This window comes from Mandrillus leucophaeus, unplaced genomic scaffold (genome assembly GCF_000951045.1).
Source record: "Mandrillus leucophaeus isolate KB7577 unplaced genomic scaffold, Mleu.le_1.0 Scaffold226, whole genome shotgun sequence".
Lineage (NCBI taxonomy): Eukaryota > Metazoa > Chordata > Mammalia > Primates > Cercopithecidae > Mandrillus > Mandrillus leucophaeus.
In genome coordinates, this window is record NW_012102321.1 from 3,126,881 (window position 1) to 3,152,156 (window position 25,276).

Sequence of the window (25,276 nt, forward strand, 5' to 3'; positions counted from 1 at the left end):
TACATTTGAAGGCACTGTGTCTATGTATCTATAAAGAGTCAGTGCTATTCATTTACTAGGAGTTATTATATGAGCAAGAATGGAACTTGTCCAGTGCATACCAGCTGGCTTTACAACCCCAGTATATTTTCTCAGATATTCGTTTCTCACCTGTTTGCTTTTGAAGACAGCCCCTCTATCTTAGTTTGAGGCAGTGTGGAGTAATAGCTGCTGAACCTTCATTCTGGCTCTTGGATTTAAGCCTGACTCAAATTAATGCTCTATTGCTTACCATTCAAGGGTCCTTTATGAAGTCACATAAAATCACTGAGACTCAGGCTTCCTATCATAAAAGAAACAAAATACAAACCTCACAGGGTTGTTCTAAGACTAAAAAAAAATCAATACATATGTAACCCTCATAAGCCTGGAGCCTATATTCTCCAGCTTAATAGCAGTCACTCAGTTGAAGAAACACAAGCAACAAAAAGTGATTGAGAAAAATCCCCCCTAATACTTTAATATTTCAAAAGCTATGAAAAAGATTCAAATATATAATATATGTTAGGATTTATTTATATTCCTTTCTTCTTTTACCATATTATATCTCTAGCTTCCCCTAAATATCTTACTCAACTATTACTTAAAATTTCTTTCCACACCCAGCCTACAGCTGCTTTTTTTCTCCCTGTTCTTTCTTCCCTGATCTCAACCCTTTCTGTACTTTTATAATGTAGATGGTTTCTACCTTTCTCCCAATGAGAAAAAAATCCTTCTTCTTTAGGGATGTGTGGGATGTATGTGTATCTGTGTGTTTGGGGTAGGCACTAGACTGGCAGGCAATTGCAGAATTCTCTTTAGTGGGCTGGAGAAGAAACGTCGTGGACATTCCCATGTTCATTTTTATCATGACATTTATGAAAACACTCTTTCTGTGTCACACAATATTTCTTGGCAGGAGAGCCCAGCCTTTGCTACATGTATGAGGGAGATGGCATATGTGAACCTTTTGAGAGAAAAACCAGCATTGTAGACTGTGGCATCTACACTCCCAAAGGATACTTGGATCAGTGGGCTACTCAGGCTTACTCCTCTCATGAAGACAAGAATAAGTGTCCTGTTTCCTTGGTAACTGGAGAACCTCATTCCCTGGTAAGTTAAGCCAGATGAATAGAGTCGAGGCTGTGCAAATTGTAAAGTGACTCCCCCTATGCTTACACTTGGGGTCTGTGTTTGGATAATTAAAAGAAGAAAAAGAAGAAGAAAGGAGTTAGAAGGCCTAGGCAACATTACTGGATCTACCAGCATTGCTATTATAATTACATGATGTTGGACAAGTCACTTAACCTCTCTGGGACCCAATGTTCTCACATGGAAAATGGGTATAGTAACACCTTTTTCATGTTCAATGGTTTACTACAGTGATCAAATAAGCTTTAAAGTGTGTATTGAGGATCAAAGTATAAATTGATTTAAAGAAGTTTTATTATTGAAGAAACTGTAGAGTTTTGCTAGAAGTAAATCCTTGGGTATATAATTTTTTTTCTGAATATCCACCTAAATGGATAGGAGATCCTCTGACAGATCTAAAATGCTATACCAATGACATCTATGAGATAACGTTGAAGACTGAAAAGAAGATTAAAGGCTCACGACTCTTGGGACCCATTCTAGATGCTTCTGTTGCAAAATAAACTCTTTGATTTATTAGAATAGGCAATACAGTCCTTTCACAGAAGTGAGATTTAGGCCTCTAGATAGTTTAGGCCAGAATGAAATAATATGATTTTATACTTGAGAAGACATCTTTGAAAAGATTGAGGAGCCAGCTAAGGTTGATGCTCCAGTTCAAGGATTTCATCAAGGACCCAGGGTCTTCTAGATTCCAGCTCTTTCATCCTCGAGTGCAGCCTTCTTCCTCCTGCTCAAAACATGGCTGCAGTTCTCCTAGGTGTGAAATCAGCATTTCAAGGAAGGAGGGGACAGGCCAAAGGGAAATAGGTGCATGTCAGCTGAGTCTTTCCCTTTTTATTGGGAAAATGATAGCTTTTCTGGACATTCCACACAATAAACTTCCACCCACCTCTTACTGGTCAAATCTAGGCCACTTCATCACCTTTAGTTGTAAGGAACCCTAGGGAGATGAGCGTTTATAACCAGATACACTGTCGCCTTGAACAAAATTGGAGTTTATTAATAAAAAAGTAAGGGGAAATAGATACCAGTCGGCAGCTAGCCATTTCTGCCACACTCTCTCAGCCTAAATTCTGGCATCTTGCTCCTTCAAGTCCTGGCATCCGATGACAGAAAGCCAGGGAAGTTGGGAGATTCTGAGGTAATGACCGCTCTCTGAAGTGGCTTTTAGTCTAGCCTGTCTGTCTTCCCTAAGTGAAGTGGGAGAAATTTCCTGGAGTTTTATTTCTCTGGCTCCTTTACTTAGCTGAATCCTCAGTGGTTCCCCAACTCAGTAGCCTCACTTTTGGGGCAGTGGATGCTGCCTGGTAAGGGCTTCATCATCACCCCAGACAGACTCCCCTGCTTTTTCCTGGGGCAGTTGCCTGAAATATGCCAGGACTATTTGTAACCACCCAGTGGGCAAGACCCCTGGGCTGATGATAAACTGAGGCCTGTTGTGTTTTCTACCCTTGTAAGTTATATCTTGATGTTAAAGAGAGCACTGAGAAATACTTCAATGTTGAGAAAAGTTTTTTGCCAATAATGTGATCATTAGGCATTCAGAAAGACAGAAAAACTTTGCTATGAGCTGGAGAGTTTCATTGTCCTTATATCTTCACACTCCATACTTCAAATTGTTGGTTGAAATTGTATTTCAGATTTGCACATCATACCATCCAGATTTACCCAACCACCGTCCCCTAACTGGCTGGTTTCCCTGTGTTGCCAGTGAAAATGAAACTCAGGATGACAGGAGTGAGCAGCCAGAAAGTAGCCTGAAGAAAGAGGATGAGGTTTGGCTCAAAGTAAGTGGCCCAAATGTTTCTTTTGTGCGTGTGAAAGGTGTAAGCGTGTGTGTGTGTGTGTGTGTGTAAATGGTGCATTTGGATGACCTGTCAGAAAATTTTCTTTTGTTATCTCAAAGTGCTAATATTGAGTTTATTTTCACCTCTCTGAATTGTGGACTTCTTTTTGTTAATACATGAGTAATTAGTTTATCAAAGTGTAACATACACACAGAAAAGTGCAAAAATCAAAAACGCACAGCTCAATGAATTTTTGCAAAGTGAACATCCTTTCTAATCACAACACACATCAAGAAATAGGACATTTCCATCACCGCCCCCCTACAAGGCTCTCTCATGTCTCCTCTTAGTTATTACAGCACTGAGGTGAATCTATTTCTATCATCATAGATTAGTTTTGTCTGTTTTTGAAATTTATAGGAAAATACTTTACAGTATGTACTCTTTGCAACTGATTCTTTCTTATTTGGCATTCTATTTGTGGGATTCATTCATGCTGCGTCACTTAGCAGTAGTGTTCATTTTCATTGTGGTATAAGCATTGCACTGTATGAAAACGCCACCATATATTTAACCATTCTAATATTGATGAATATTTGAATTATTTCTGGTTTTTCTCTATTGTGCTATTATAAGTCATTCTGCTATAAGCATTTCTGTACATTTTTGTGGTGAATGTGTATAAACAGATGGGTATATTTGAAACTGCCAAATCACAAGTAGGCCAGCTTTGGTAAATAATCCCAAATAATTTTCCACAGTGGTTGTACTAATTTATACTCCCACCAGATGTTTTGAGTGTTTCAAATGTTTCACATTTTCATCAACATTTGGTATTTTAAGTCTCCATTTTAATGTTTTATTGAATATGTAAAGGTATTGCCCTGTGGTTTCAGTTTGTATTTGCATGATAACTAATGAGATTAGGGGCCTTTCATATGTATATCAGCTACTCGTACATATTTTTTAAGAGCATAGTCAAGTCTTTTGTTCAATTTTCCATTGAGTTGTCTGTCATTTTCTTCATAATTTATATAATTTCATCATAATTGTATGCATGTTAATTATTTTTCAGCAATATGCTCTTTCATATCTTCCAACACTATGACTAACTTTTCTTGCTCATAAACACAGCTTTAGACGAACTGAAGTTCTTTTTTTTTTTTTCGAGAGATGGGGTCTCGCTCTGTTTTCCAGGCTGGAATGCAGTGGTGCCATCATAGCTTACTATAGTCTTGAACTCCTGGGCTCAAGAGATCCTCCCACCTCAGCCTCCCAAGTAGCTAGGACAACCGTTGCTTGCCACTACACCCAGCTAATTTTTAAATTTTATGTAGAGATGGAGTCTAGAAAAGGCACCAACTCCTGCCAGTATCTAACATCAAACTCAAGTTAACCAAAGCCTCTTCTTTAAACCTGAGCAAAGGGATAATCAAAGTAAACTGCTTTCATGAGACACAGGGGCAAGCTTGTATTCACTTAATAATTTTGCCTTTACCTAAATTAATATAACTTATTATAGTCCTTGATACTAAATAATTTAAATGTTTAGCTACCTGTGAAATTCCTTTCCTGTCATTTTCAAAACTAGGCTGGGCTTCTGACCTTTTTGTTGAAAGCATTGCTGATTCTTTATGTTTTATTTTGCCTCTAAAATGTAAAACTGTTCAGTCCCCCCAGGCCCAAAAACAATTATGGAAGAAGTGGGCATGTGAGATTATACGGACCAGATTTTGAGAGATAAAATTAATTGAGACCCTCCAAATCAAAGACAGGCACATAGATGCTAACAAAATGCTTGTGTTTTATATAACTAATTACTACAAGCCAAGATTATAGTAACTCAACACACATAAATTAGTTTTATAACCTTATTTTTTGACTTTTAGTTTTGACTCTTATATTACTTAAAAGAGGTTTAAGAGTTAATAAGTGTCTGCCCACCTTCGTTTCCATCTGGCCTAAAACAATTAATTAGCTATAAGTCTTTTAACTAAGTCCCTTGACCATAGGGATCCCAACAAAGGACATAATGGACCTGGGGCAGATAGCACACCACCCCAGCATCAGGGTGAGATAAGAGGAAAGCTTGACTATTAATACTATTTCTGGAGTGCCTTGACAAAAAGGGAAAATATAAACTGGAAAAAAAAAAAATCCATAGGCCCTCTACACATTGAGTAGATCCCCCGCTTTGGCCAAAGGGAATTCCCTCCAAACACTAAAAAATCTAATTCAAGCCTGATGAGAAATAAAGGGTCAGACACACCTCACTATGCTCCCAACCCCTAATGTTTAAGCCAGGATCAGAGGCCATTCCAAATTATAACAATAAAGTATTGCCCTTTCCTACACAAAAAAGAATACTTTTTCTCTTCAATCAGGAGACTTAGCCTTACTGGGAGAAAAAAAAAAAAAAAAGGATACCTTAAGGATCAATTACAACCAAAATGGAAGGGCCCCTATCAAGTATTATTAAATACCCTCACCATATTAAACCTTTAAAACATAACTGCTTGGGTACACCTCTCCAGAATAAAACGTGTTTTTTTATGAGTCACAGGCACCATAACGTACATCTGGGGAAGAAGCCATGACCTTTGAAAGACCTCCGCTACCTATTTAAAATAACACACGGCTAAAAGTAATAACATGATACTGTGGATGGGAATAGGAGCATTAATTCTTCTCTTCTTCTTGATTATATTTCTTTTCTATCACTTTGGCCAACTACCTTCTCCTAGAAAACACCTCTTGGATCCTTGTTGGGTGTAGAGACTCTTCTAAGGCCCAACTAGACACCATGTTGGCACTATTAATTCTGTTTGCTCTCTCAATTAACCTAATCCAGGGTGGGTGGGAGTAAAACTCTACAATAAAATATTTCAAAAATTATAGCATCAGGGAATCATCTTTGTGATTACTAAATTTGTCATCAACATTTCCAGAATAGCAAATTCCACCTTCTGGCCTATCCAGAAAAATCTCATGGCCATCTCTCCAGACCTCCTGACTAATCACTGCAATCTCAAAGTACCCAGTCCCCTACTTGTTAGGTGAAACTCTTCCCCACTTAATGGATTCCACGTAAACCCCCTGCCACTATTACCCAGACCTGGAAAGTTGGCTATCTTTACCTCTAGTGCACTAATAATTCTATCTTTTGTACCTACTGTTGTGTTAATGACACAAAAACAAAAGTTTCCCTTCAGTGCTCTAATCTAACTCTAAGTTGCCAAGTTCCCAAGGTCGTAGCAAGGTGAATGGGATTCCACTTGTGTGCAAAAAATCTGTTTGTAGGTCTTCTCCTCAATCAAAACACACAGGGTTAAGCAACTGCCTAATTGGGGAAGGTGGAAGCACAGCCCCCTTCTAAAGAGCAAGGATAGTTTGACCACCCCCACTGGAGCAGGGGAGAAATATCTCTACAGACCCAACTTGGCCGCAAAGGATAGACATCACACCTTGTGGAACCTCTGTGCCCCAACTGGGCTCATTTTTGTTTGTGGTCATGAGTGGGAAACATTCATATCTCATAACCATTCCCGACTTGCTGGGGAGCCACATGTTCTTTTAGGCATAGCTTTCCCTTATATGTCAAAAAGGTGAAATGGGTAAATATACATTAGCCATGCTTACCCCTATGGACATCACTGTCTATAACCCCTTAAGACCCAGGAATACCAGAAATAAATGAGCAATAGGGTTGATTCTGGCAGGAATTGGGGCAGCAATAAGACTAATGGACCCCTGGGGTGGCTTTGCCTACCATGAGTTAGCCCTGAAATGCTTGACTCAAACCCTACAGTCATTAGCCACCAACACAGATTAGGCATTAAAGGAAATTCAAAAATTTCTAGACTCTTGGGCAAATATAATTCTTGATAACAAACTAGTGCTGGATTATTTAGTAGCTTATTAAGCTCTTGGGCAAATATAATTCTTGATAACAAACTAGTGCTGAATTATTTAGTAGATTATTAAACAAGGCAAGTCTATGCAGTTATTAATAAAATCTATACATATATTAATATTAATAACTTTAAACAGATTGAGGTTAACCTTCAAAAAAATCTATGAACAAACTACCTGATAACATAAATACAATGAGGACACTGGCCCCAGCTGTATTTGGTTGACTATCAAAAATGTTCTCCCAAGTCTTACCTGGTTCTTACCGCTCCTAGGACTTTTATTATAAAAGCTAATGATAGCTTTCTTGTTGTTACTAGTTTTTGTCCTTTGCTAATTTAACCTCTTTCTTCTTTTTTTTGTTTTTTTTTTTTTGAGGTGGAATCTCGCTCTGGCTCTTGTCGCCCAGGCTGGAGTGCAATGGCGGGATCTTGGCTCACTGCAACCTCTGCCTCTTGGGTTCAAGCGATTCTCCTACCCCAGCCTCCCGAGTAGCTGGAATTACAGGTGCCCACCATTACACCTGGCTAATTTTTGTATTTTTAGTAGAGATGGGGTTTCACCATGTTAGTCAGGCTGGTCTCGAACTCCTGACCTCAGGTGATCCGCCTGCCTTGGCCTCCCAAAGTGCTAGGAAAATAGGCATGAGCCACTGCACTCCGCCTTAATTTAAGCTCTTAAGAAAGTTTGTATCTTCTAGATTACAACAATTCCATGTAAAAATGATAGCGGCAAAAGGCTTCCAACCCATCCCATCTTCTGAGTCGAAAAATAAAAACACCCTCCCTTTAGGCCCCTTAGGCCAGCTATCCAAAGATTTTTCTTCCCCCATTGCTAGGCAGAAAGCAAAGTAAAATTAGCAGAAAGCACTCAGAGAAGATAGACCTCTACCCTTCTGCGGCCCCCTAAGGATTAAGGAGGAGTATCTAATATCTGAGGGGGGCAGGTAAGGTAGAAGATCAGTAGGACTTGTTTTGTAAGCATTGGTCAGGGCCCTGCTAATCACAGCAGGATCTGGTTGAAACAGGCTACAGTGAAGAAGCCAGCCAAAACCAGCAGATGACAATAAAAGTGACCTCTAGTTGCCCTCACTGCTCATTAGCATAAAGACACTTCCAGCAGCACCATGGCAGTTTGTAAATGCCATGGCAGCATGCTATGGCAATGACCCAAAAGTTACCCTATATAGTTCTGAAAACTCCTTGCCCCTTTTCCAGAAAGTTCTGAATAGCCTATCTCTTAATTAGCATATGATTAAAAGTGGGTATAAATATGACTGCCAAAGCTCCTAGGCTGCTACTCTAAGAACACTGTCTATGGGGTAGCCCTGCTGTGAGAGGAGTGATACCTCTGCTGCCTCTTCATAAAAACTGCTGTCTAACACCACTGGCTCACCTTTAAGTTCTTTCCTGGGCAAAGCCAAAACCTCTCCTTGGCTAAGTCCCAATCTGGGGCCTTGCCTGCCCTGCATCAATTTTCTGAGAAAGTGGAGTTGAATTTTATCAAATGCTTTTCCTGCATCTATTGAGATGATATTTTTGTCTCTTTGTTCTGTTACTATATTAACTCACATTAAAAAAAAAATTTAATGTTAAACCAACCTAAGATATTTGGAAAACCAACAACCAATCACATAGTTTTGAATTCTGTTTGAGAATATGTTGTTGGTTTTTCATCTACATTCATTAGAGTTTGGCCCTAATTTTCTTTATTTTACTATCTTGTCAGGTTTTATGATCAAAACTAAAAAAATAAGTTTCTTAAATAAGTTTCTTTTTTCTCCAGTTCTCAGTTCTATGAAATATTTTGTGTAAGGTTGGTGTTAATTTTTTGAGGATTCATCAGTGAAACCATCTGAGCCTAGAGTTTTCTTTGAGGAAAAAAATACAATTATAGATTAAAATTGTAAAACAAAGGTGGAAAAATTTGTGTTTTCTACTTATCTTAAGTCAATTTTAATAAGTTGGGTTTTTCAAATAATTTGTCCATTAAAAAAATCTAAAATATCAAATTAAGTTTTTCATAATATTCTGCTATTTTCTTTGTTATGTTTCTACAGAATCTGGTATACTTTTTCACTCATGCTATTGTTAGTTTGTGGCTTATCTCTTTTGTTTTTACTGCTCAGTCTTGCTAGAGAGTTATCATTTTCATTAACCTTTTATTAATCTTTTTATATGACCAACCGAAGATATATATGATCTTGTTTTTCATTATTTCCTTTATATTTGCATTAACTTGTTCTTTTTCTAGTAATTTGAGGTGATGCATAGGTAATTGATTTTTGTCCTGTTTTTAAATTTTATACATGAAGGCCATACATTTCCTTTTAAACATGACTTTAGCTACATTTCATAAGTTTTCACACCTTATTTCTGTTACCATTCAATTCAAACCATTGTTATTTCTTTTTTTACTCCTGAGTTATTTATAAGTGTGCTGTTTAACTTGAAAACATATGTGGATTTGGGATTACTTTTTTAAAAAAAAACTTATAGCTAGATTCTTCTGTGGTCAAAAATATATTCTATGTTTCAATTCTTTGAAATTTGTTGAGCCTTGAATTATGGATCAGTCTATGGTCAATATTAGTAAGTATTACATGTACTTTGAGAGGAATGTGTGGTCTGCAATTGTTGGATAAAACATTCCATATATTTAAAATGTCCTATTTGTCGATCGTGTTGTTGAAATTTCCTATATTATATATATTTTGTATATATTGATTTTTCCCAATATTTTGTGTACTGTTTCCATCAGGTACTGAGAGATATGTATTATAGTCCTCCAACAAAATCTTGGACTTGTTTGTTTCTCTTTTAGTTTTGTCATTTTTGAGACATTTAGAGGCTATATTATTAAATGTGAAGGCAGTCTTTCTTTACTTTGCCTGGTAGTGTGAAACCACAAAATGACTATACAAGTTGCAACTATGCAATGTAACCTTAATAATCAATGGGAAAAATTACAATTATTTCACGATATATAAAAGATTTTTTGTAACATTAAATGCTCTCTTATTTTTAGTTATAAGTATGTAGAAAAATGGAAAAACAACTAGTGAAACTGATATTTAGTTCACTAGAATTTGAAACAGAAACACAAAGAAATAAAGTGTTTCCTTTTTTGTGAAAAAAAAAAGAAAACTTACGAAGACTAGTTTAAACATTGTTTACCTTTTCCTCTTTATATGACTTACATTACAAAGCAAGCAGTTCTTCTGTGCGTTGATGAATTGTCATGTTTCTTGTGAAGTTTGAATCCACTTCCAGCATTTTATCCTTTGCACTTTCAATGTTATGAAATATCTCTGAGAGTTCCTTTAACATACGCTTTTTTCTTGACATCACTTCTGGGACAGCTTCTTCCTTTTTGTCACAACTTATTTTTTTATTTATATCAATAATTTCACTTTCACTGACTTTCTCTGCTGTATTCCCAGAGTCTCTTGAATGGCAGTAGAGAGTCAACATTCCCAGAGTCAGCTATTTCTTTTATAACTCCATTTATCTTTGATTCAAATTTCACTTCCCAACATTATCATTTTTCATTTATTTGCTGCATGTTCATCATTTTTAGCTAATTCTCTCTTTTGATTATCCATTTTTGTAAAGTGTCATTTAAGTTTATCACTAGGAGACAAAATGGTAACATAAATATACACTTTTTAGTTTCTGTATGAATGAAATAACAGATACCCAGTGACCAGTCAGTGACAGACTTTGAATGAAATGATGTGATTGGTCACCCATCATTATTCACATTTATAATTCACACGGTGATTTTTGAATTGAAAGACTAATAGTGAAGTGGGTACTTTATACAGTTAAAATTAATATATTGTGCAAACTGAAATATGAATCATGTTCTTGGGAGACTGGTTTTAGTTAGCTAAATTGTTATAACTGATATTCATCCATGTGAGAACTGTGTAAACTGGAAACTGTCAGTATATAATTTTAGATTTTTGTATCTTTTAGGTGAATTATCTCTTTTAAAACTAACTTTAAAAGCCATCTAGCAACACTTCTTGCTTTATCATAACCTTTGTCTGGTTTTATTGTAGCCATGCCGATACTGAATAACATTTTATATTTGTGTATTGTGTCTTCTTTTATCCTATTACTTTTAACTTTTCTTTATAATCATATTTAATATGCTTAGTTTGTTGTCAACATATTATTTTTTATATATATGCAATCTAAAATTCTCTGTTTTCTAGTTGGAGAACTTAGTACAATTACGTTTAATGTAATTAATAATGTTTAGTTTTAAACTTACCAACTTACAGTTTCTTATTCATTTGTTCTTTGTCTCTTTCTTGTTATTTGTCTCTTTCTTGCTTTTTTATAAAATACATAGTTTGATTATGTGATTTCTCATTCTATTAGTTTGTTAGTGTATTAGTCAGTGTTCTCCAGAGAGAAATAATATGATGTATCTACATATAAATAGATAATAAGAGGGTATTCATCAGGAGAATGGCTCACACAATTATGGAGGGCAATTGGTTCACACAATTAAGTCTCATGATAGGCCCTCGGCAAGCAGGAGACCTGGGACGCTGGTAGCGTGACTCAGTCCAAGTCCAAAAGCCTCAGAACCAAGGAAGCCAATGGCATAATTCTGTCTGAGGCCACAGGCTCAGGAGCCCCACGAAGCTGCTGGTACAAGTCCCAGAGTCCAAAGGCTTAAGACCCCGGGGTTCTGATGTCCAGGGGCAAAAGAGAAAGAGTTTCCTGCTCTGGAAGAGGAAGAAAGAAAATTCTCCCCTTCTTTCACCTGTTTGTTCCATCTGGGCTCCCAGATGATTAGATGGCACTCATCAACACTGAGGGTGGATCTTCCTCTGTCAGTCCACTGACTCACATGACAGTCTCCTCCAGAAACACCATACAAGCACGCCCAGAAATAACGCTTTACCAGCCATCGAGGCATCCCTCAATCCAGCCAAGTTGACATTTAAAATTTACCATCACAGTGAGCTATACTTTTATTTTCTCAGTGGTTAGTCTTGAGGTTGCAACACACACACTAACTTGTTAAGAGACTGGTATAAATTAATACTCTCACAATTTTATAATACCTTAGAATGCTTTTCCTCCATTTATTGCTTTCTGCATTTTTAAAGTAAAATGAATTTAAATTCCCTAATATTTACCCTCTCCAGTGCTCTTTAATCCTTTCTACATTTCTATGCTTCTATTATTTTTGTTTAGCTTGATAAAATTCACTTTTATTATTTCTTTTAATGTGGGCCTGCTGACAATGAGTTCTTTCAGTTTTTGTGTGGCTAAAATATTTTTAGTTGGCATTCATTTTCAAAGGATATCTTTGGTACAAAATTCTAGGTAGTCAAATGTTTTCTTTTATCCTTTGGAAGATGTTATCCTGTTATCTTTTCACTTCTATATTTTGGAGAGTTAGCTGTACATCTGATATACATTTGAAGGCAATGTCTTTTATTCCCTGGTGCTTTTAATATAGTCTCTCTGTTTTTTGTCTTCAACAGTCTTTTTATGATGTTCCCAGGCCTACCTGTCTTCGCATATGTCTTGTTTGTGAAGCTTCTCCAATCTGTGGCTTAGTGTCTTAGTTTCAAAAAAAAAAAAAAAAAAAAGTTTTGGATATTTCTTCTGCTCATTTACTTTTTTTTTCTTAGTTGCCAAATATACATACATTACACCTTTTTGCTGTGTATCTTTTTAACTTTTCTATTCTTCTGTTTGTTATTCCCTTCCTTTTCATGCTGTAGTCTGATTATTATACACTGAGCTATCTTCTGTTTCAATAATCCCAAATTTTGCTCAATATAATCAGCAGTTAAACTATTTATTAAATCCTTAGTTTTGCTATTGTATTTTAACTCTAGAATACCTATTCAGTTTTTCCTGTGTATTCTTTGTGAAATTCTTCATCTTACAGTCTATTTAAAAACATATTAATCACAATCATTTTTAATTCTGCATCTGATAACACCAATATCTTGATGGAGAGGTCTGTTTAGGTTGACTTTAAAATATCGTATTTATTTGGGCTTTTCTACTATTATACTAATAATGTTTTAAGTGAATATCAGATACAATAAATTGTAGAGGCTCTGACTAATAATATCTTCCTTTCAAGATTTTTTTTTTGGACGCTTGGTAAGATTTGGGAAAGATCACTTTAATTCAATGAATAATTAAGATAATTCAAGCTTGTGTTTTATTTGTGAGCCTTTATACATTTTTTTTTCAGTTTTTTCTTTCTTCTAAGGCTTGACTCTTCAGGAGTCTCAACTAAAAGCTTGGATTAGGACCTCCACATTGACAGTCTTTGAAGTACAATTTCTATTTCATCAGCAGTGTGTCTGCTAAAAACTCTCCTTAGTTTTTTGGCCTCTCTATTGCCAATTTCTACTTGGCCTTTTATACTCTTATTTTGCATTGCTTAGGATTTGAAGAATACCTCAAAGGTTAAAGTAACACAGAATATAAAGTTCCCTTCAATGTGTTCTTTTTTTTTTTTTTTTATTAGACTTTTAAGTCCTGACTACTTGGTTGCCCTCAAATGCTTTTAAACTTTTTTGTATACTTAATTCATGTTTTATGATTGTTCTTGCCAGGACAGTTTGTTGTATTACACGCTACTCTATCATAGCTGAAAACAGAAATCTCTGGAATTGTTTTAATATATGTCAATTAGCTACACCTTACATTTCAGATATGTACCTTGTTTTAGTCTGCCTTCTGATGCTATAATAGAATACCACAGACTGGTTAGTTTATAAAGAAAAGAAGTTTGTTTGGCTCATAGTTCTGGAGACTAGAAAGTCCAAGAGCATGGCACTGGCATCTGCTCAACATCTGGTGAAGGCCTTGCTGCATCAAAACATGGTACCAGGGTAGAAGGGCAAAAGAGAGCATGTGAGAGAGAGCTCACTTTTATATAAAAGACACTCCTATGATAACTAAACCACTCCCACGATAATGGCATTAATCTATTCATGACATCAGGGTCCTCATGACCCAATTGCCTTTGAAAGGCTCTGTCTCTTGACACAGTGCAAGCAAATTTCCAAGACATTAACTTTTGGGGACTACATTTAATCTATACCATACCCAGTTCATACTAAAACTGATTCAGGAGTAATAGTCTTTGTATTAGAAAAAATTATTAATATCATTGAAAGTTCAGTTACTATATAAGACCTATTAAGAAAATTTAGTCTTCACAAATCAATACAACATCAAATAACTTAGAAAGTGATTTTTAAAGATCAGGTGGTTAGCTTTAAAAAACACACACACACACACACACAAAAACCTTTCAGAGAAATATAGGATTTCTGACTATTCTTCCTTTCAGTACGCTTTAATCCTGATTTGATACACAAATATGATTAGTATGCAGTCGTTCAGAGACAAGTTTACTACAAATGAGAAACAATGATAGTGGAAAACATTAGTCTTGAAAATATCTTCCCAAAATCTTTCATTGACTAAAATCTTACTTGTCAAAAAAAATTTCTGTCATTTTAGTCTACATTTACTGAAGTAATACTCTTAGTTTTTCTTTTCTTCTAATCTTGAGCCAATAGACAAAAAGCGTAAGAATTTTCTTAAATATAAAATGCAGAGTCTTTTTTATTATTTACATAATAAGCACATTTTATAGCCATTTATGGTTTACAAAGTACAGTCTCTTGCACTATTTGTATTTGATCCCTAGTATAGCCTTGTGAGTTTGGCAAGGTAGGTGTTTTCCAGTTTTACAGGTGAGTAAAATAAGAATCAAAGACTCAAAGTACTTTTTCTACATCACTCAAGAATAAAATAATAAATCGGACGCTCACATTTATGCCTCTTGATTCTAATCCAATGTTTATCCATCTATACTATGTTCCTTCCTTCAATCAGCATTCATTAAGCACCTATAATATGCCAAAACCAGAATTAAACACTGGTGACAGACAAGAACATAGCACGAGCAAGAAAACAAATTAAAACATATGTTGGATTGTAAGGAAAGGCATCCTATCGTCTTTCGCTGGGTTTCTTCTAAATTCTTGAAAGACCATGTATCTATTAATCTAGTTCACAGGATTTGTTAAATACTTATTGTCAACTCTTGGTGTCATTGGGGGATTGAGAAAGAAACAGAAGGCATAATTCTTCCCAGAAAGTCCCTTGTATCTAAGTAATATCGACAACAAATGAAGCAATTTGAGAAGCAGATACTCAATAAGTACTTCTTGTTTGGTTTCATAGGGAGCCCGTCAACATATGCAAAATCATATGTTCATGTTTATTTTCATGGCTCCTCTAAAATGTCTGCAATTTGGAATGGTCCCGTTCAGGCTGGACTGGTTAGCAATCCTAAAAGCAACCACCACATGCTCACAGTATTTTAAATACCAGGGTCTTCCACATCAGTTATAAATTACAGACCACTGCCTGGAAACCTTTGCTACAATAAAGCCCAAAGCCTCTTAACCATAATTTCCTCTCTTCATTTGTTTGGGTTCGACTATCCAAACACTGACTGAATCTTTAACAGAAAATACAATACATATTTAATTGATTGGATTTCAAAGATGAAAATCTCTAACACCAGGCATCAAAGAAGAAGAAACGCATTGATTGAAATTTACTCTATTCCTGATTTTTTTAAATCAATTCTCATATAAATTCTTACCAGAGATATAATTTTTCTCATTCTAAAAATGATTATCTTAAAATTCAGAGATGGCTAAGCACTTTAGATAATATGGCTAGTAGAGCTACAGATAGGATTAAAATTCAAATCCAGTTTATGGAAAAACTCATGGTCCTTTCTCTCAATACCAGAAAACATTTTCTATAAAGAAAGCAGAGAAAAAAATACTTTAGGGTTTATGGTCCATACAGTCTGTGTCACAACTACGTAACACTTCCATTAGCGTGAACGTAGCTGTAGTCAATATGTAAATGAACAAGCATAACTATATCTCAACAAAATTATATTTATGAACTCTGAAGTTTGAATTTCATATGATTTTCATATTATTCATCTTTAAAGTTTTTTTCAACCATTCAAAAATGCAAAAACTATTCTTAGCTCACAGGATGTACAAAAACAGGCAGTGGGTCAGATTTGGCTTGTGGACAATAGTGTGCTAACCCCTATTCTATATCATGTTTCCAGTAAGTATTAAAGATATTTATGAGTGTTTGCTTTATTTCCACACCATGACAACATTCACTTTTAATTCTACTTAGTAAACACTGCCTCATATGAACAATATGTTGTGATATGGAGGGATCCAAAGAATGAATGAATTACCATGTTCACCCTTAAGGTACATACATAGCAGTGAACATGTTTACAAAAATATGGTAGAAGACAAAGTTGTGAGTCATGTGCTACAGATACAGTAAAGTGAAAAACAGACTTGAAAGAACCTGGTAACTGATTGGACATAAGGAGATAGAGATAAGCATTATCTCAGGCTGAATTATTTCATTTGTCACATCTTCCACACCTGTTTACACACACACACACGCACGTGTGCGCACGCACGCACACACACACACACACGGGTTTAGTCATTTTAATCATAACAGATTTATTTTAGTGCTGAAATATGTCAGAGTTTTCACTTTTCTATAACATTCCTGATGGGAAGCTCATATTTTTTTCCTTCTCTGTAAATGATTTACTCATTATGTCTCCCCAAGAAATACAAACTTACCTTCTACTTCTATCATTTAGCTCAAGGATTATTTCCATTATAGAACCTAACCCTTTCTAAACTCTTCTCCTGAGTCCCAGGTGGTATAATTTATCGCTTCATCCTCGATACACACTTCTCACAAAGTGCCTGTATACTCCACTGTTCTTGTTTACCTATCTCTTCATCCCGTGAACTATAAGGATCTCAGGGCAGAGGCCATGTGTGGTCAAGATTGTATGTTCAACACTGAGTGCAGAACCTACTTATTGTAGTGCTCAAAACTGGTGAACGCATGAATAAACGATGGGATATTAAGTCTTAGCCTTGGCAATGGAGAGCGTATTGATAATATTATTTATGGCACAGAGCAGAGGTAAATAAGTATGACTGTACACTGGTCTAGATTGAAAAGAGGATGGCCACTACCATTTCTTCTGAGGCCAGAAATAGTGGCAAGCCACCTCTTCTTGCAAAGCCTTTTAAAAGATGGGCTGCAGTTTGAGTGGAAATCACATCAAAGGGAATTTTTCAAGAATGAGGAGAATTGGTGATTCTCTTTGTTTGTGGCAGGTTGGATTTGGATTCTCTAAGAAATATATTCTGAGATGGAATTTGGTATGCAGGCCATTTACTAAGGAGTGGTCTAGGGATCACCATCTGTGAGCGAGAAGGGAAAGAAGCATAAGTGGGTAAAAAAGGAAGTAGAGCAGCTTTAATGTTAGACTCAGCTGACCTCTTCTATGGGAAATAATATATATGATCACAAAGGGCAAGGCAGTTCAAAGTAGAATAATACTGCTGTAAGGTCCTAACATTATTCATGGGATAGTAATATTTTTTGGAAGTAGATTGCAATAAGCTAGAGATGCAAATTGTAATCTCTAGAATAAAAATACACATATGCACAAATAGCTATAGAGGAAAAATCAAAGAGAAGATTAATGGAATAATAAAATTAATTGATTCAAAGAAGGCAGGAAAAGAGGAACCAAGAAATGAATAATTGTTGGAAACAATAGAAAATAAATACCAATATGGTAGACTTAAACCCACCTATATCATTAATTACATTATTTAAATTATCTAAAAACTCCATATAAAAGGCAGAAATTGTCATATAAAAAGAACCAATTACAAAAACTATTTATATAAAACACACTTCAAATAAAAAGACATGTACATCAAACATAAAAGAGTGGAAAATTATGTACCATGTAAATCTTAAACATAAGACAGTTGATGTGCCTTGTTAATATCTGTCAAAATAGATTTCAAAACAGTGTATTACCAGAGATAAAGGAGCATATTTCATAATGATAAATAGGTTAATTTCTAAAATAGACATAATAATCATGTTACAAATTGAAGCACTTAAGAACAGAAGCTCAAAAGAAGTGAATTATAAATTAACAGAACTAATGAGCAAACAGCCAAATTCATAATCATAGTTGGGGATTTTTTTCACCTATCTGTTAATAATTCATTTAATAAGTAGGCCAAAAAATCAGAACAGATATATAAGATTTGAAGATCATTATCAAATATCATGACCTAACTCACATTTGTAGAAACACTACACTCAAAATAACTGTAGAATGCTCACGGAACGTTCACCAAGACAGACCATATACTAGACCATAAGACAAGTCTCAATGGATTTGTAATGTTTGAAGCATACAGATAAATTAGAGCAAGATATCTAGGCCATCTCCAAATTAAGCAATACATTGCTAAATAATTCAAAGGCCAAAAAACATTGTATAGAGGAAATTAGAATATATTTTGAGTTGAATTATAATGAAACAAAATTGAAATTTGTGGATGCAATTATAAACAGTACTTACAGGGAAAGTTATAGCATTTAAAATGCTATATTTAGGAAAGAATCAAAATAAGATAAACAATCAGAGTTTCTACCTTAAACAATTAGAAAAAGATCAAATTAAAATCAATTAAAATATAAAGTAAAATCCCGGAGAAAAGCAGAAGTTAGTAAAATAGAAAAAACTTCAATATCATTACTATTATTTTACTTTCTCTGGAAATAGAATCTAGCCAGTGCAGTTAGACTTTTGATTTTATACTTCATGAGATGTAAAGGAAGTTAAACATCAAATATGAAAGAAGGAAGTAAAATTTTAGTTAGCATTGAAAAGAGAACAACCTGAAAATTATTTCACTTGGTATCACAGTTTAATACAAAATTAAGGTGAAAATAAATATGCTGACTAATTTAAACAATCACCAGTAAAAATGAAAATATCTCAATAGCAATAAAAATGGTAAAATAATTAGAAATAAAACTAAAAATAAATTTGAAAGATCTATATGAAGAAATGCTACTGAGAGATAACATGAGGGCTTGAATAAACGAAGAGGCACAAACTGGTCCTGTATAGAAAGACTCAGTATCATATGAATGCTGATTCTCCCTAAATTTTAAATTTCCCATAATCCCAGTACAATCCTAACAAGATTTTTAAAAGAATTACAGAGTTGATTTTAATCAGTTGATTTTAATGGTTTTTTTTTTTAATTTTTTTGTGGAGATTCTGAAAAAGATGACTAATGGAGGCCTGACCTTATCAAAATATTAAAATACATCCTAAAATTATAGTCATTAACATATCAAGGTGCTAGAACATAAATAAACAGATCAATAGAACAGGGAAGTTCAGAAATATGCCCAAACATGTACTTAACCTTAAACATAGTAGTTTAAAGACAATGAGACTAGTACATCATTTCCACGTATCCTTGCCCAAACCCAATATTACCCAATTATCTAAATTTAATTAAGATGATGGGGAAAAAGGTGATATCTTACTTTTGTTATATTTTTTATTTTTCTGATTATTGGTAGGGTATAGCATCCTTTACACAGTAATTATCAGGCATTTAGGGGTTTTTTTGTCGCTTTAATTATTAGTTTTTGCTAAGATTGCAAAGATGCCTTTTCATTTTTAAATTGGTTTTATGCTTTTGCCTGTCAAACTTTAGCCTTTAATATATTCAACATTTGTTTTTGTATATAGAATAAGATAGGGATCTACTTTTAAATACATGTATAATCCAATTTTTCTAGTATCATCTGTTAAAGCATCCACCCTTGTCCTAGTGATTGTAGAGTCCTGTGTTGATTACACACCAAGTTCTAGACATTACGTGATTCTAATTTTTAACTCTCTTTTATATTTCATTGGTCTTTTCACCTGTTTCTTTTACCAGCAATACACTGTTTTCATTACTGTAGCTTTAACCATATGAACATAGCTAGCAGGACATGTCCTCTCTCCCACTTTCTTACACGTCTTTTTCAAAACTGAATTAATTTTGAAACCAATGAGAATGAAGACACAACGTACCAGAATTTCTGGGACACATTTAAAGCCGTGTGTAGAGAGAAATTTATAGCACTAAACGCCCACAAGAGAAAGCAGGAAAGATCTAAGATCGACACCCTAACATCACAATTAAAAGAACTAGAGAAGCAAAAGCAAACAAATTCAAACTTGAATTAGCTATTCGTTATTCATGAACACTTACTCGTTATTTGTGTGCCACTGTGCCCGGCCAAGAAGTCATTATTAACCACACACACACACACACACAAAATTCAGGGACTTGCAACCTGTACTCCTTGTTGAGAAAAAATAATAAAACCAGCCAATTTCAAAAATAAAAAGATTTGAAATTTTAGAAGAAGCCTTAAATCATTTTTTCTGCCTCTTGAAAAACATACGGTCTGAACTTAACCCCTTGATTTGTATTAATTGATATGATCCTGTGATTTTTCTCCTTTGATTCATCATTATGTTAAATAGCCTTGGCAGATTTTTTTTTTTAGCTGCCAAATCATTTTTGCCTTTGTGAAGCAAAACTACATGCTTATTGTATATTTTAAACATATTGTTGGATTTTATTGGGTAATCTTTTATTTTTGACTTTTGCATGTAGAATTATTTTATATATTTGTTTTTTGAATATTCCAATTATAGAAGCCTCATAGAATTGGTTGTACAATTTTCTTTTTTTATTTTCTGGAACCATTTGTATAAAATAAGGATGATCTGTTTCTTCAAAATTTGGCAGCGCCTACCTGTAAAATCAACTGGTGTGGGGCTTACCTGAGAGAATACTTATGACTGTCACTTAAGTTTCTTTGATTTTTACTAATGTCTTATTTTTTCTATTTGTTTCCAATTTTGAATTTTTTGTTATTTCCAGAAATTTATTAATTTCTTCCACATATGCAAATTTAGTGCTGATATTTGTTCATAATGTGTTTTTATTATATTTCAACTCTTTTAGCTGTAGTCGCTACATCCTTTCTTGTGTATATTTTTGAACCTTCTTTTTCCCTTTTTCTTTTTCTTGATTACATATGCATGGGGTTTAGTCTGGCTTATCAGTGTCTTCAAAGTATAACTTTTACTTTCGTTCATCTCTCTTTTTGTTCTCGTTTTTTTGTATTTCACTGATTTCTACTCTTATCTTCATTATTTCCTTGCTTTTTGTTTGTCTGGATTTACACTGGTGTTCTTTTTCTAGGTTTTTGTGTTGAAATGTTTGGCTAATTTGTTTTTGGTGTTCCATAATTTTTCCCTCTAAGTATTGCTTTAATTGTGCCTCATAAATTTTGACATATAAAGCTTTTATTGTCATTCAGTCCTAAGTATTTTGTAATGCTCTTATAATTTCCTTTTAAAACCTTAGATTTTTAATAGCATTTTGTTTGTTTGTTTCTAGCACTTATTTTTCAAGGCATAATAACTTTTTATTGTGCCAACTGTGTCTTTATTAGAGATTTTTTTTTTCTCCTTCTCTTGGCCCTACATTTTATTAGGAAGCACTTAAATAGTGAGTCTTTATTTATTCAGGAATTAAGGGCCAGTCCAAGGTGAAAATATGTGCTCTGTATCATTCACTGGCCAAAAAGTGTCTACCACTTTTACCAATTTTATCTCTATTTTTGTTTTTATACATAAACATCCACAAGATCCTTTTCTCTATTGCTCTTTTCCTTTTTAAATTTGTGTTCTTTATACTTCTTCCTTTTCTGTCTTCATTTTTGTTTTCCTAATTGTGATTTTTTTAAATTGATGTGTTTCATTTTTTATTTTCTTATAACTGACCAAAAACCCCCCCACACACACACATTGTACACTGTAAATGTACCACTTTGTTGCCCAGGTTGGAGTGCAGTGGTGTAATGTTGGCTCACTGCAACCCCCATCTCCTAGGTTCAAAAAAAGAGAAAAGCGGTTCTCTTTTCTCAGTCTCCCGAGTAGCTGGGATTACAGGTGTGCACCACCATGCCCAGCTAATTTTTTTGTTTGTTTGTATTTTTAGTAGAGACGGGGTTTCACCATGTTGGCCAGACTGGTCTCGAACTTCTGACCTCAAATGATCTGCCCACCTCAGCCTCCTAAAGTGCTGGGATTACAGACGTGAGCCACCACGCCCTGCACAATGTGATACTTTTACACACACACACACATTGTGAAATGATTACCACAATCAAGTTTATTGTACATTCTTATATCTTTTCAACTTTGGGTTGCAGAAAAAAATAGAGCAACCATTTAAATTTAAACTTTAGATAAACAGTGAATTTTTTTTTTAGTATAGTTATCTCCATGCAATATTTGGGCATATTTAAACCTCATTGCTTATCAGATGGTCAAATTCAAGTGCCCATCGTGTGTTTTGGTTTGTTTTGGCTAAATCTGGCAAAATAGTTTATAATTTTAAAAATGTAATTAGTCAGATGCTAATCAGTTATTCCTAGATGACTTCAACCATCCAGGAAACTGTCCAGATATCATAATTTAGCAAAATAAGAAAAAGCCCATGTACAGATGGCACCAAGTCCAATTACTACTTTGGATTATTTGACTGTGCTCATAGGAAAGTTGACAAGACCCTTTGTTAGAGCTGTTTACATTGAATTCTAAGAATATTTGTTATCTGAATTTTCAGTCTGTTTTAGAAAAGGAGCAACAAATTAGTAGGGGATTTAGAAACTGGGAGAAAAGATACACTCAGAAGACCAGTAATATAAGCCTTGTTTTTACCATTAACCAGTTAAGTGACCTTATAAAAATCATATTACCTCTCTGGGCATCAGTTTTCTATTCAAATTTGTTTCAAATGATGCGTTTGGATTAGATGATTTCTTTTGTATCTGCATTTAAGTTTAAGCTTGATGGTGAGTTTATAAAAGAAGATAATAAGCAAATATGATGAATGAAAGTATTACAATCTTAGACTACTAAGTGCTAAAGGCAAAGATAATTATATCTATTAAATAACTTTAAAGCCTTGTTACTCAAAATGTGGTTGGCATGAAGAAACATTGGCATCACCAGAAAACTAGTCAGAAATGCAGGATCTCAGCTCTAGGAACTCATAATCTGCATTTTCACAAGATCCTCAGGTGATTTGTATGCATATTAAAGTTTGAGGAGCACTACTTCAGAGGACTGTTATCTTAGCATTTAGTAAGATAATTGATGTTCAAAATGGTTTGAAATTGTCTCCAATTCATCAAGTGAAAATTCAGTTAAGTACAGCAGGGATTCCCAACCCTCAGGCCATGGAGCAGTACTGGTCCATGGCCTGTTGGGAACGTGACCACATGGAAAGAGGTGGGAATTGGGTGAAAGAATATTGCCCCCCCTGAGCTCCACCTCTTGTCAGATCAGTTGTATTAGATGCTCCTAGGAGAGCACACCTTATTGTGAGCTGCACGTGTGAGGGATCTGGGTTGTGGGCTCCTTATGAGAATCTGATGCCTGATGATCCGAGATGGAACAGTTTCATCCTGAAACCATCCTCCTCCATTCCCTCCATCTCCATCTGTGGAAATAATTGTCTTCCATAAAACAGGTCCCTTGAGCTAAAAAGGTTAGGGACTGCTGAATTTCAGGATTCTCTGCTTAAGGAGGCAGAAAATTGTCTAAGGTGCATTTAAATTATTGCTATATCCATGACTGAAATTTCTAAAATGGTCTTGTGCTTCAAAAGAAAATCTTCTGTTGTTTGGAAAATGAACCTATGTGGATCCCTGCATTTTGTGGGAATCCTGCAAAAGCGCAGATGACTGTGTGTATGTGATTCTCATTTCCATCAAAAACTAACTGAGTGCACTAACAGAGAAGCTCCATTTCTCAGTGGGTGAATAGTTTATTCTGAGGGTAAAGCACTCATTTCCTTCCTTTCTGTTTCATTGTTACTAATCTTTTTACTGATTTTTACATGAAAGCTTTTTCCAGTCCCAGACATGGCAACTTCACAGACTTATGAATAATTGAGATAGCAATGCTTTTTTATCCAGGATAGAATCCTACCCAGCTGGGGAACGCTCTCATGCCTTTCTTCGTTTATGCATTCTTGTTCCCGAAAGAATCCTCTCCAGCTATGTTCCATAACACCTTTTCTCAATTTCAGGCTTTGTCTTAAATGGGGTTTCCCCAGGATTCAGACTCTGAGAGGAGGATTTGCCAGCAGATAGTTTATTGAGAATCTGACTCAGAGCAGCATCTGTGAAGGAGTGAAAGAACCAGCATTGGACAGAGGAAGGAGGGGAACTGAAACAGCCCCCCGCAGGTGTCAGCATCACACAGAGAGCTGGGATGGCCCTTCAGAGTTGTCCCACTCTGTATACCACTCACCCCAGCCAAAAGGTCATTGGACATTGCCTGTCCACTCCACCACCCACTTCAGGAAAATGGCATGGCCTTGTGTAGGGAGGTTTTCCCCCCTCTGAGGGCAGTTTCTGGAAAGATTCTTTCCAATGAGCTAAATGCCAGAGTCATAAAAAAGGGGATGCAGATGACACATCACAGTACTCAATACAAATTTGATTTTGTCTCTTTCTGACACTCCTTCCAAGTTCTATAAGCTCTTCTAACACAGAATCTCTGCAGACTTAGCCTTGATGTCTAAAATCACAGTTTGAGGACATGCTCTCAGAAAGAATTGAGCCAGCCATCTGATTCTGATCTAACCCCCTTCCATGGACTTGACAAATCATACATTTTTGAATGTCTACCCCTAGTTGGGGTGGGATTATAGTGGTTCCCCCTTCATTTCAAAATATTATGGGTTGATCTCACCCTTCTGTAAACACACACACACACACACAAACTCATGATGTGTTTGTAGCCTCTCTTATACAATGAAAGAATAACACAGGAAATCAGCTGGGTTTTGGCCATACCAAGGTAGGCAGGGGCTGAAACATCAGAAGAAAGTAAAAACAGGCTCCAACCACACCTACCCATTTTGACCCACATCCCCAATCATGTAGATAACCATAGAAGCTCATTGCCTTATACCCCCATTCATCCATCGTTGTAAGAGACATGCTTAAATTAATTTTACATTGTACATTTGTAGAGTTAGATTTCAGGTACAATCCCTTGTAGATTACATCTACATTTGTAGATTTGGATTTCAGGTACGATCCCTTGAAACTTTGATTGTTAAACTCTTCCTTGACAAAATTTCAGAAGTCCACACAGATAGCAATAGTATTAGATTGAACCAGAAGAAATTGCCAATATTTGATAATTCTTCACCTATAAAAAAAGTATTATGCCAATATTTGATAATTCTTCACCTAAAAAAAAATCAACAGTGCAAACATTCTTAATCTGATTTCTTTCAACCTCTAATTGGACCATGAATGGCTTTTAAAAGT

At 35.2% G+C, this 25,276-nt stretch overlaps 1 protein-coding gene across 1 annotated transcript in view; it reads left to right on the forward strand.

Moving 5' to 3' along the window:
• The window catches only part of PAPPA2 (pappalysin 2), a 303,742-nt gene that overhangs the window by 160,452 nt on the left and 118,014 nt on the right, over positions 1–25,276 (forward strand). Inside the window, exons 11-12 of the mRNA XM_011981444.1 lie at positions 938–1,131; positions 2,814–2,960. Coding sequence (XP_011836834.1) covers positions 938–1,131; positions 2,814–2,960 — 341 coding nt within the window. The remainder of the gene's footprint in view (positions 1–937; positions 1,132–2,813; positions 2,961–25,276) is intronic.